The sequence below is a fragment of the Clavelina lepadiformis genome, chromosome 2 (genome assembly GCF_947623445.1).
Source record: "Clavelina lepadiformis chromosome 2, kaClaLepa1.1, whole genome shotgun sequence".
Classification (NCBI taxonomy): Eukaryota; Metazoa; Chordata; class Ascidiacea; order Aplousobranchia; family Clavelinidae; genus Clavelina; species Clavelina lepadiformis.
Genome location: NC_135241.1, coordinates 6565798 through 6579803, shown reverse-complemented (window position 1 = coordinate 6579803; position 14006 = coordinate 6565798). Strand labels below are relative to the sequence as shown.

The following is a 14006-nucleotide window of genomic DNA, read 5'->3' as shown; positions in this document are numbered from 1 at the left end:
CTAATATACCGTAAAAGAACAGCACAGCCGCATGCAAAATAATTGAAATAATCATTGCAATCTGCAATGCATTGAAAAGTAAAAAGAAACCCTTTGTCTACCATTTTCTAAAAATATGAATTCATACTATTCACCGAAAAAGAAAAACCAACCAACAAGTAGATCAAACGTATTTAAAATAATTAAAGCCTGTTGACGATTTTAACGTTATTTTAAATACATGATCACAAGAGCATGCTTCGAAACCGAAGCAAAATCAGCACAAAGCTTGTAATTATATGGTGATCATGATTCGAATGCCACAAGTCACACGATTGCCACATGCAATTTATCACAAATCTCTGGTAAGCACTCTAACTAATTATCCAGTAGTTGTACAACTGTATACCGTGTTTCTTCGTGATTGTTTGACCAAAATAGGTCAACGTTGCAGCTGCAGAAAAAAAGTTAAGTACAACTTTAGACTTGGGATAGAAATTATACCATAGGCATATTTTGATATCCTAGCGTGCTTAGTCGCCTATTAAGCCAATGTCATGTTAGGAGATACCAATTTCCTTGGCCTTCCACGTCATTCAGAAGAAATTTTGTTATTGTTTCAAGTATGTGATGACAATTTATAACTTACTGATAAAAATCATGCAATTAACCTTTGCTGCGTTGGAATGCTAATCCGAGTAGAAGTTAAAACAGACAATGTGCATTGTGCAGTAGCTATAATAACGTAGGAATAATAAAAGCCAGGCATTGTTGCCAGCTATTGAAAGCGTACCCAAAAATACACACCATTCGCGATTACATCATATTTGTGGAGAACGTGAGCGAAGAATTTTATGAATAATTTAACAAAACAAGTGATGCACTGTAATAATGAATGAATGAATGCGAAAGAAATTTAAAAAAAAACATTACATCAACAAAAAAAATATATTAATGAAACGTGAAGCTTGTGCGTATGTTCTGTTAACTAATAAAACCGACGAGTAGAGTATACACTCGGCAATGCCTACCGCTTTCCATTGACTTCGTCTTATTATTAAACTGCTTCTCGTCGCCAGATGTCGCTCCGGATTTTTCCTCCTCACTGAAAAGATCCTGTTGCTGCTGCGCTTCGTCATCTTGTTTTTGTTTTTCCTGTAAAAGAGACTGTTTTAAAAACCCTTTAAAGCAGGGATGTCCAACCTGCGGCCCGTGGGCCACAGTGCGGCCCGCCTGAGATTTTTGTGCGGCCCACTAGTCATTTTCACTCCAAGAGTATGTACTTCATGTACCCATTTTTCTTGAAATTTAATAGGTTTTGCGGCCCATTCAATTATTTCAAGTGACAATGCGGCCCACTATAATAAAAGGTTGGACATCCCTGCTTTAAAGCAAAGAAAAAACTCGTTTCCAAGTCAACAGCCATGTGTAACTAGCGGCGAAGAGACTCGTGTTATTTCCTGGTGCAACACCGAAGCAAAAGTTATTTTCAACCTAGTTAATTAACTTTCTATTGAATTGGGCGTTCGTTAAATCTCATAAAAACACTATAAACGGACGCCACTTTTGACGTTCGAATATTCAAAACTTGCCGCAGTTTAATGTAAAGGACTACAAGGGTTTGTTTTTAAAACCTCACACACAAAGAAAATTGAATTCTGAATTCGACGCAAATACAACAAGTTCTTGAATAAAAGTAAAGGTTCCAAAACAGTAAACAAATCAAAAAGTGACGACTTGAGAGAAAGTAATTCGAAAAATTTAAGCTTTCCCGTTATCAACATGGTCGTTACATAATTAGTAGGGCAAGTTTTTGTTGCACTAAAATCGTGAGAAAGTTGCACTTAATTTTAACAAAAGTTGCAGTAAAAAGTTGCATTTATGAACAAGTTTTTTAAAATTATTAGGGTATGAGATACTCGAAAGGTTCCGTTGTATAACCCAACAGTTTAAGATTTGCAGGGTGTCTGCTTGTTCCGTTTCTTTCTTCGCTATTCAATCGATCATGCACACATTTTTATGTTCTTTAGGTTTGAAACCTACATGACAGCATTTCGCTGTCAGCTCCTGCAGAGCTGTCAAATTTGGTACTTTTCTATTTCACGGACGGCCTGGCGAGACCGCCGAAACTTACATTTTTTGCCGGTACGCAGCAAGAAAATAACGCAATGAGGAAATAATTTTCCGCAAAAAGCCAAACAGTAAAGCGATAACCCACCCCTCCCCTCCCCTCCCCCCAAAACAAGTCAAATACCACACCCCAAACCCCCTAGGTCTGCAAACTTGATCCAAGGCATTGCAGCAAAACTCAGTGTTGGCGACTTTAACAAAATAAATAGCCTGAAAAAGGTGACCCAGTGAAAATGTAATTTTCGGCGGTCTCGCCTGGGCGTCAGTGAAATGGGAAAGGACCTCAAATTTAAACGACAGTGAATTAATCAAGCAATCTATTAACATTGAGATGCAGCTAATCCATCACATAGCTCTTTGTTATGCAAATCAAAGAGAATAGAACCATACTAGAAATAGTTTTATAGCATGTTTTTTAAATCACTCCTTTACATTTTGCGCAATACTTGATAAAAGTTGCAGCTAAAAGTTGCCGGAAAAATAGAAAAAAGTTGCAAAAAGTTGCAATATAAAATTCCTACAAACAGCTTAAAACAGCATACTACATAAATTCTGAGTATTTAGGAAGCTGCCGGAAGCTGTAAAAAAAAGTTGCAAAAGTTGCAAAAACTTGCCCTAATAATTAGATATTAGCCCAAAGCGTCAAATTTTGACTTTGGTGACAATTCCATTTTAACAGGATAATTTTATTCTATTTTTTGTTGAACTTAGAAGCAGTCAAAAACGGCATGATGGTGTATTAATAATAAGGTTCATTAGTTCCTGCTTGCAAGAAAGTTACTGTATGTTAATTTTTATTTGCTCAGCGCACTAACAGTAGGTAACAATAACACAAAATTGAAGCCACAATTTGATAACCACATGACACCGAGACGGTTTCCATAGTCAGCCGCATTATTTTCTATGATTCTTGTTTTGAATTTAATTCAGCAGATGTCTTATAATTAAATCTGACATATAGTTGATTAATATCCATGCGAATGTTTTCCTCTTGTGCTCAAGTTGACAATCTCAGAAGACCTGATCGGTTTGCCTTAATCCAATAGACAGTATCACGAGTCATTTTATTAAATTAACTACTTCTTTTGGTGCAGTAATACGTGTAGCTGTGTGCACAGCAAAGTTTTGGGAAAAACATGTACGCCTACGCGGTGTAACAAGAAAGTATTAACCTCCTAATTAAAGAATTGATTAGTAGAACTACATACCAAAGAGAAAAAAAATCAAAATTTAAAAATCGACAAATAAACCTCGTTAAGAGTTTCAAGTGATGCAAAGTACTTGCTCCACCAATCCAACGTTGTTTCATCCAACGGATCCTCCTCTTCTTCGTTGATCCTCTTGTCTTCTTCCTACACAATACGAGCAAAGGAGATGATGAGGACAGATTGCTCGCATGAAAACAGACCGAACTTCAGAATTTAACGTATAACATGACAATATCTTAAAATCTAGACGGAATTTTATTTTGAATAGGAGGCGCATGTATCAGCCTTAATGCAGCAGTTTATGTTCCACCTGAATTTCAATCTTGACAGCGCCGGCTGCCCCATTTGGTTGTTGTGTTTGAACCGGGTCCACTGTGAGCACTGTGTCTTCTTTTGCGGCGATCGCTGCCGCATACGCGGCCCGGTGCTGTTGTTCTCTAATACCTGACAAAAATCACAACAACAAGTAAGATGGGCGTGCTCTGAAAAGACCACCAGAAGCCAAAGTCGCGATTTTCAAACGACAATGGACGCGGTATGCAGAAGCTTTTTCTGTGCACTACACTATAAATCGTCGATGGTAATACTGAACAATAAATGAGACGCAAAAGACATAACATAAAGATAAGGGATGAAGATTCTTTAAACTGTAATAGATGCTATATGAAAATAAGATTCTTAATTAACATGGTGGATGGCGGTATTAGAATGAGAAATAATAATTAATAACCAATGTGCTAAATATGCGTCACCTATTTCCTACGGTCTACGCCATACTTACTACGGTAATACATTAAATACACATGTCGTGCAGACTCTGTTGGGACAACACACAACGATATAACATATTAAAACTAGTTAACACGTTTCAATAGAAAACTGATGATGGGATTTGGTAAATGAACGTGTGTACCAAGGGTCTTCAACATTTTCGGGCCACGGACCGCGAAATGAAAATGATGAATGGTGACAGGTTACATGCAAGAAAAAATGGACGCTAATTCCGAAAAAATAGTTTTACTAAATAATTGCGCTAAAAAGTGGTAACAAAATTCAAATAAACGTATTAAAACACTCATTCTTATTGTTGCACGAGATATAGACGCGAGAGCGCTAAAGGGCTTCTGTAAGTTTTGAAACCAATTAAGACTGCTTTAATGCACATTTGGCTAATAATAATCACCACTGCCATACACGTCATACTAAAACCACAGCGACAGAAGCTGTTCACTTACGGGCAAAGCGGTTTGTGCGACAAGTTTTCTTGTGAGGAAACGAACAAGTACACATACAATTTCGTGACGCCAACAAGCACCAAAATCTCTTCAAAAATTACCAAACGTTTCGATCATAGAACTTGACACAATTGGCTTTATCGCGCTATATAATGCAAAAATCAATATGGCATCGTGGGCCACAGGTTGAGGACATCTGCTGTGTATGAGGAACTTTAAGATACTAATAACGATGAAAATATAATGACTTAGCTCCATAACAGTTTGAATGGGTTTAGCAAAATACAATTTACATGCAAGTTAAGAAGTTAAAACATAAAAGTATAGAAAAGTTAAAAAACACAAAACTATGAAAAAAATTAAAAAAAAACATTATCGTCATTACCTGCAAGACCTTGGCTAAGTAGCCTGCACGCAGCTTGTAAAAAAAAACAATAAAAGTTAAGCCCCATTGTTAGGCAGTGGGCAAAATAAATGCATTTATGATCAACAATTGATATTAGTTACATTCTGCAATTTTCCATAAATAACTTGTGAAAGAGCTTAATTAAAAACTATGGCAGTTTCCCGAAATAAAGATAAACACGTACCTGTAAATCTGCTTAACAATTAGTGATCGTGAATTTGTGTGTTGTTGGTGCAAATTAAAAAAAACTCGCTAAACGATTTTTATGTTGTTTATTGCGAGTCTTGGTGTAATAGGACACAACGTACCATGGTAAAATTAGGACTAGGCTATTGTGGTGGTACGACGCGCTGCCTTATACTTGTTTATGAGCGCGAATGAGTAAAGATATTGCACAAACATAAAAAACACTTTCAACGTAGGGACTTTCGTAATTCGAAGGGCAAATGTACAGCTTTCTCGGGGTGACTCTATTCGCAAAAAGCTTTCTGCTTATTTTACACTAAAATAAACGATATAGCATCGAAAGGGGTTGTGGCTATAATTGGCCACTTGTTAATTGCTTTGATTTGAAAGTACAGGTAAAATGTAAAAGCAAATAGGGCAAGTTCTACAATTTAATACAAATGGCAATCATTTTATATCATTTAAGCATTTATATTACGCTATGCCATATACCTCGCCTGCAGTGCTAAAGTTAGTTAAAAAGTTTTGAACATTCTTCGCCAACCAGCACATCAAACAACTTGGATTTCAAATTTGTTTCGTTCAACTAGCAATCAAAAAGAGATTTCGCGATGCGCAAACAAATAAAATTCTGGTGCGGTTAGATTAAGACGAAACTAAACTTTACATGATAACTTGAATTCGAAATGTTCTGAGGTTAGTGTGCGTCGCATAAAAGCTAACCATAATCGAGGAGTATTGCAAGTTGGCTATCACTGTATCCAGATGAACTGAAGTTGTAGACAAACAAACAGTTTTGGTTTTGGCAGTAGATGAGGCGAAAACAAGAACTTGACTGTTTCAGCGTGCTGAAAGTTACCACAAATAAAGCAGTCCGAAACCATTTCTCATCCACTTAACGAACTTGGCAATGAATCAATTGAATTTAAATTAAAGACTTGGATTAGATATTACATTTTAGTGGAGAAGAAACAAAGCACTTTAAACCTATTCCTGGCAGCCATCCTTTCTTCAGCATTTTATAAAATTTTAAACGATTTATTTTATTTGGCGTCTTTAAGAACCCTGAACATTATAGTTCCATTTTCGGACAATACTTAACTGAAAGAAACAAAGTATTTGAAAATATTTTCAATTTAAGGCCGAAACTGATGTTCTATATGTGACGTTGCTGGGTTATATCATATCAATAAATAGATCGCCTTGAATTGAAAATACACACTAAAATATACAAATCAGACGGATTTTGCTCAATCAACTGGGCCACTCGGTATATAACAACAATGTATAAAATATGTTTATTATTTTGATAAAACTGAAAAACACGTAGCAAATTTTGATGTAGCCTAAATGTAAATCCACATTCAAATTAAACATACTATGAACAGTATGATGGACAACCGATTTATATAAACATTTGTTTGTATTAACGTTTGGGTTCCCCTTAAAGAAAAATTTTGGTAATTTACAAACATTTGAAAATATATCATTTTAAACACTGAAAAAATTTAAAATATATTTCACTGTTAGGATTTCAACTAATGCTATTAAAATGGCCTTATTCGGCAAATGTTTAGACAATCTTTGTACGGGCATGTTATTCAGACCGCAGGTAAACTCAATCTAATACTGATTAAGCCCAAAATGACATGATATATTCTTCAGCATACAACCGGTTACGTATCCAGTTTTTATAATGTTTTATAATGCCTAATTATTATGTAACACGAGTCAAACGACTTTAACGACCTTATATAAGAGTGCTTCCCTTCAGAGAAAACAAATACTTCCGTTTTGTAAAACAAAATGATATAATCGATTGAATAACCTTGTGAATTTAACAATTCTCTATAACTTACAATAAAAAACGAAAAAGGAACTATTTGTACAAACGTCACAAGAAAAAGCTTGTTTTATATTTGATAAACCCGTATTTTATGTTTATCGCAAATACATTTCTCGTTGAATGACTCATAGAAATCATTGGTTTCTAAGCAAGAATTAATGCCGAACTAAATACCTGTGCTTGATTAATTATCATTAAAACAAGATTACATTTCGTTATACAGAATAACAAGTGGAAAAATCGGTAGCAAGAAACCGAACGCAAATGACGTATCAACTTGGTGAGTGAATACGAATACTTTAGACTTGATTGTATCTTCATCGAAATGACGGGTCATTATTATAATTAAATTTTTGAAAAAAACAACTATTTTGGGTGATTTTGTAGAGACTGATTAAAAACATTCTTCACTTGATAGAAGAATTTTTTTATTATTGACTGGAAAATGTTAACTTTTCTTGTTTGTAAGTCTTCCTCAAGGAAAAGATGACACGGATTAACCTCAAATAAACATTTTTAATAATGAAGATTTATCAATTGATCAACAAATTCCGTGGATATTGCACAATGATGAGCACGTTTTGCCACAAAACTGGTGAAGGAATCGGCAATTAAAAATACACTGTGCAAAAAAATAAAAGCCTGCATTTAAATTTATTCCAGATATGACTGTAGGGTAAGTTAGATTTATTTTAAGCATCTTAAGTGTTTGGCGTCAATCACGACAGGCACAACAGGCAAAACATGTTAACAGGCACAACATGCTATTTTCTGACACCTGTCCAGGATACCTTGTTATTTCATTTCAAGACTTGTCATTTCATGTCAAGCGGCATTTCAAAGCGCCAGCTCACCAGTAAAAGATGGTCATTAAACAAGCAAATTGTACTGTTATATAAATTGGAAGTTTTGTCAGTTCGGGGACCGCTTTTGTAAGTCAGGACCATTAGCCGCCACCAAAGTATCACAGAGTGATATAAAAGCGGTGAATCTGGTTGTTTTCACGCAAGAAACAAATGCATGTAATGAAGAAATTGTTCTAGTGTACGATCATAAAAACTAGGTTACGGTTGTTTGACCTTCAAACAATTCTTTCAATTTTATTAATAGAAATCGGAATCGTGTAACAACCACATATTTCTTTTTGTATGAACATTCCTACACAAAGCAATCTTTTCAAAAAGAAGAACAAGAGGCTTGCAAAGTGGCTTGCAGGTTCTCACAGATACCGCATTTTGCTTTTTTGATATCAATAAATTATGACTTGTTAAATGGAAGCCTTAAAGATACTGCATGATTGACATCCTGACGATTTTTGCTGTTTTTGGAAACATACGAACAGCAAATATAAATCATAATTAAAGCCTGGTGGTATTTTTGTAGTTTTGAAGACAGCATGATTTGTTGGGCGCACGATGAAATTTTTTTAATTAATATGGATGACCAATTCGTTTTGCAGATATGGACGGCACAACTTCAACTTCATTTGTCAAAATTTCTATTTTAATTGGGTTACTGAAGAATATATCGCTCCACTGGTTGCTAACGCTTGACTGAGCTATCGTAACTGTGAAAAATTTTGAAAAACATTTGCCTTAATGAATAAGGCTGTGGTTGACTAACTTAACTCCTGTGTAACAACCAGTGCACGACAAACATTTGGTTTGTACCTCGAATCTCGGTTCTATCAAAACCTTTTTTGTAAACAAACATGGGAGTTTGAAAACATTCAAAAGTCATACATTATTAAAAAAGAAATAAGTTAACATTGCTCCTGCGCTAGATAGCGGCGCTTTCCTCTGTATTCAAATCATGAGAATGTCACCAAGCTGTGATGAAATCAGAGAACGTAAGAAATAATGCTCACCAGTGTAGGTTTTTGACTTATCAGCAGGACGAAACATGAACTTGGAGATGTTGCTGATGATGTGTGTGCCCACCAGCACTGAACGTCCGAACGCCCTGCAGTCTACCACGGTGATGCTGATCGGGGGACACCAGTACTCCACTTCAGGAAGATCAACATCCTAAGAGGTATCAAAAAATGAGTATGAACGTCGTTCCATTGCAGAAAAGACGTACAAAAAGTATACTACTAATTGTATCTTATTTACCTCTACTGTGTGTGCGTATGAAAACAGATTTTACATCGTTTCACTTAAATTTAAACGTAAGCATATCTGTGGTGATTGCTGGGTTACCTCGATAAACCTGACAGGTTCGGCAAAGTTCGGATTTTTCTTGTAATTGCTGATTACGCAAGACGAGACGCTGCGACCGGCAATCTCAACATCGACTCTTGGCCGATCAACAGAGATTAACTGCACTCGTTTTAAGTCCCTCAGACCCCAGAATAAGACCTGGAAAAATCGCAAGTCTGTAGACTATACCTGGTTGGTTAAACATTTTATGGGTTATAGAGATAGGTTACGGTTGGAATCGACTCATATCCTAATCTATACCCGATTTAACATCAACAATTATTACGTTATGAAACGTGAGTATATGTTATATACGTCATTCCGGGAGAGCTGTATGCTATCTAAGAAACTCCGATCAGGTCAATGGCCAACTCTCCTTAAATAGAGTGACGCAACACTGTGAAAGTATAACGAAATATAACGTAAATTGTCGGGAGTTTCGGGGTTTCATTTTCCGTGCAGTAACCCTGTCGATGACATCATGATCATGAAATTTGGCCCTTTTTGGTGAATTTTAATAAAAATTGGCACAGTATTTTAGCAACGTAATCTTTTAACTTATAAGATAGTCTTCTGTCAGTCATATTAGGCACATTTTAAAAAATCTTGGGCCAAAATTAAAAATAACGTAGTGCATTTGCATTTTTCTAAACAAAGATATAGTTGATTGCATGAACTCAAATGACCGAACGACTGGGTGCAAGATGCCGCGATTTCAAGAAATGGAGGGGATTACACATAAGAGCATCTTTGTTTTTCTAGCGGCGCCACTAAACACAAAGAAAAGAAACAGAGGTCATTTAAACCTATTGCTGCTTGTAGCACTGCAAGTCCAGATATGCTTGGACTTACGTTATAAGCATACTCCGTTTGCAGAACCGCTTGCGTAAGAAGCTGTGAAAGCGGACAACTTCACTGCTGGAGACCTTTCATTATGAAAAGCACCGGCAAGAAACAGAAAATGTGACAATCCAAATAGCAGACACCGATTGCGAACATGAGTACATGTATACTGTATGAAATATCAGCACGTATAAATGGACCGAGATAATTTGCGATTTTTTTATTACGAATTTCTCTGACGCGTCTAATGACGCAGTTGGGTAAAAGAATTATCTCCAAGCCGTGTGAATCCTGGTCACGAATTTGTTAAAGATGTCCAATTGAATGTAAAACCGGGCGCTTCAGGCGTAAGTAAATGACTTGGTATAAATTCTGTCAAAATATTGTAGATGCAAATATAGACCAACAACGCAGTGTTTCAACTTTCAACATCATCGTTCCAAAAGTTTCATGAGGGTCGGCCTAATGAAATACAAGTTTTCGGGGAAAAATTTGCATGCAAAAATAACCACGCAATAAACAGCTTTCTTGAATAGTTGTCATAATTTCCTGTGCGTTTTCGAAATGTGTAAGGTTCGAAGAAGGACATACCCAAATGCTAATTCTTCACCGGTAGATCATGTGACAATCGAGTAATGAGAATTCCGGTGACGGTTTTACCTGACCATTGGTAAAAGCGTGGTCGATGTTTATAAATAATTTGTGGGGCGCAAACTTTTCCTGCAATTTGGGCGCAAGTAATTACACGCGGAAGGGTAAAAGATTATCGGGACGACGTTACTAGAAAATCTAGACGACATTTGGCCGCACTACTGTGTGATGACTGATGACGACAAAGCATTCTATTGGTGCCAGGCATGTAAATGGATACGCGTGAAGCAAATCGAGGTAGTCTGTACGTTAAAGTTTTCAAAGAATTACATGCCAAAGATTAAATGCAAAAGTAAGTGCCAAAATTATGAAGCCCATGAAAATGCCAACATTTACATGGTAAATGCTACTGTCCAGCTTATACGCAAGCGGTCGTGCGACGCGTTTATCCAAAAGGGTATAGCAATTTTCCCCTTTGTCAAGCAGTTAAGGATTTACGTAACCTTATGTTGTTTACCAAATTAACAGTTACCACGTTACGATATAAGTAAAAATAATCGCGATAGCCAGGAAATATGTTGAAAAAATTTGCTTTGTCAAACCAAAATTTTGAACCGAACTTTTTCCTTACGCACGAGCAGTTACTCAACTTGCACGAAATTGATTATTTGCGCATAGGCTGGCACACTTTTGACTATAACGGGGCATAATGTCAGTTAGTCGCCAGCTTTCAAAAATAGATAACGATTGTATAAAAGCGCTAAATTCAGCCCGTAATGCAAGCATTTGAGAACAGAGATAGAAACAGCATACACAAGCATAACAACAAGAGACAAATATGAAGACAGTGATGACAGTGTTTATAGTGCTCAGCACTTTTCTGTGCTTAGCCAGAGCGAGACCTACCATGCCAACTTACATGGGGCACTCGGACATTGAACTACAAAGGATGAAGAAAGATATGGAAACGGAAAATTTGGTCAGCGTTTGCCCCACGCTTTTAGAGGTAAGTCGTGCTTGAAGTTCATAGTGGGATTTTGATTCCGATCGACAGAAGTATAAAGCGAGAAAGCAATCGAATCGTGTACTCGTACTGTATTTACTGAAAGAAACAAACTTTTATGGGATTTTATAGCATAAGAATTTAATTAATCAACTTTCTTTCCAAAATTGCATATCGGCTGATTGTCAACAGAGTATCTCAAATATTTCAAGTAATTTGTATAAAAAAAAACGTGAATGCGCGCTCATTTGCAAACCATAAACGAATCCTGCTAAGTACGTGTGCAATGAGTAAAGCGATGCGTGATGAAATTTTTCAACATTGAGTCACTCTATTTTGTAAACAACGTAGATTACCTATTGAACTAAATTTGCAGCAAAGTAACTTATCCGGAGAATAATCTGCAAACAACAAACAAACAACAAACTTTCGATGGGGAACAATTAATTATAGTTGCAATTCGACTTAATATGTGAATCGTGGAACCGAACGCCGCAATGCTGGATTATGAGCCCTATTTATAGAAAAGCCTTTTTTAAAATTCGAAAGGATCAATTTAATATAAACAAACGGCAAATAATGTGAAACCTGTCGTCTAGACGCAAGAGATATTTTTGAAAACATTTTGAAATATCTTGAGCTAAAACGAATAGAAAGCGAAATGCAGTGTTCACAAATTGACTAATTATAATTATACAATTAATAAACACTTTTCTTTACAGATCGAAAAGAAGCAATATGCCATACATTACCTGACCAAAGACAAAGTAGACCTCGTAGGGGCTGGCAACCAAGCACAGGTGGGTCATAAACAAGTCTTCATTAGATGTGACGTCATACAATACGAACCAACAAAAATCACGAACAAAAAATTTAATAAGGCCAGTTAATATAGATGGAATTGTCCAAAATTACGTCAAGGGGTTTTCCGCAAGAAACATGGCGCAATATCCCGTCGTAATTTTTAGTCTGGTGAACTACTAAATTAATTTTAAAAATAGAGCGAACTCTACTTGGAACAAGAAACCAAAGTAAGAACAGGATAAGCGGGCACGCGTTTTCCACGTCGCCGTCACACCACGCCGTGTTGCGTAAGGTGGCGAAATCGCGCGACCAAGCGCACGAATGGTGAATTGGCAATTATACGGTAATATTGATAAAACAAACAAAACAGAAATATAATTCGCAAAGCTTGGATACAGGAGGGCATTACCCCACTGCCCACATGCCCGTATAAGGTACAGTTTTTACCTTTTCAAGCGTTTAAGTACGGTGATGGCACGTATCATCACCACAACAAAACTCAGATAGAAAAACGTTAATCGCGGGTTTGAAATTGTCAATGTTACTCGAAAGATAACAAAGTTTGAATGACCAAGCCTAAAATTTCGCCGGTTTAGGCCGCAAATATTTCGAATAGCGAGGCACGCGCCAAAAGCGAACGTTTCCTGTCATCAAAAACAATATGTGTATAATTACGAATTGTTACTGTAGCGCCAGCGATCGCTTAACCATGGCCGCCAGTTCATTGTTTTTGTGTTACCTGCGTTAGACACCGACTAACTCCGTTTATACCGAAGCTGTTATAGAAAACAATCCATTTTAAGGTCTTCTAATAATGTAATTTCTCGTAATTGCGACGTGACTTGCTAGAGAGAGTAAGGGCGAAATCAGATTAAGCAGTCCGTCAAACTGTTATAAAGCCACCACAAAGACTATTACTAAATCTAAATGTTCAAAAATTTCTATTAAAGCGCCTGTTTACACAATAAACTGTACCTGGCACGGTAACGTGGAGTGAATTCGAACATGTAATCACAATCTTGTACACGACCTTATGCATGAACTGCCTACACTGGGTCAGCTTTAATTTGGTTAGGAAACTTGCAAACTATACCGACCTTAACCTCGGTTTATCCTTCACAGAAGTTTAGCGTCGGAAGTTGTCTTTATTCCACACCGATAAATGACGTCGAGGGAACTTGCGAGATTACATCGCAAAGGCACAGGGCATGGATTCAAACGTCAAAGGGAAACGCAGGTCGATATCAACAATGCAGGCCTTCCGATAATGTAGAACTTGTTTGGTGCCTCGAATGGATCGAGTTACCAGGACTATGCCAACTGAAGATACCGCGTGTTTAACTGGACTGTAGTTGGACATTTTTTGCGTCACATAAAGTATTTATTTTTCTACGTATAGTAATTTATGCCGACTAACAGCTCCCAACCGTTTTATACTTTCTACGTGGTACTTCTTCAAAAGAATGTAAATGATATCTTGTACCTTTTGAGTTTTTATTACTGTGCTTTTTTAATATAAAACTTCATTACCTAAACTTGGATTGGTTTTGAAATAACAACTAGAAAAGTAGCAC

General features: G+C 36.6%; 2 protein-coding genes across 9 annotated transcripts in view; one reads left to right on the top strand and one right to left on the bottom strand.

Moving 5' to 3' along the window:
* LOC143447494 (otoferlin-like) overlaps positions 1–14006 on the bottom strand; it is a 49271-nt gene that overhangs the window by 6474 nt on the left and 28791 nt on the right. For all 8 annotated transcript variants that reach the window (XM_076947629.1, XM_076947630.1, XM_076947631.1 and 5 more), the window contains 7 exons: positions 9192–9350; positions 8858–9017; positions 4938–4970; positions 3628–3761; positions 3360–3461; positions 1011–1134; positions 389–433 (listed from right to left, as the gene is read on the bottom strand). In XM_076947629.1, the coding sequence (XP_076803744.1) occupies positions 389–433; positions 1011–1134; positions 3360–3461; positions 3628–3761; positions 4938–4970; positions 8858–9017; positions 9192–9350 (757 nt within the window). The remainder of the gene's footprint in view (positions 1–388; positions 434–1010; positions 1135–3359; positions 3462–3627; positions 3762–4937; positions 4971–8857; positions 9018–9191; positions 9351–14006) is intronic.
* Positions 10801–13961, top strand: LOC143447497 (uncharacterized). Its single transcript, XM_076947640.1, has 3 exons — positions 10801–11631; positions 12351–12428; positions 13555–13961. Exons 1-3 carry the CDS (start codon positions 11464–11466, stop codon positions 13771–13773), a joined length of 465 nt encoding a protein of 154 aa, XP_076803755.1. The 5' UTR covers positions 10801–11463; the 3' UTR covers positions 13774–13961.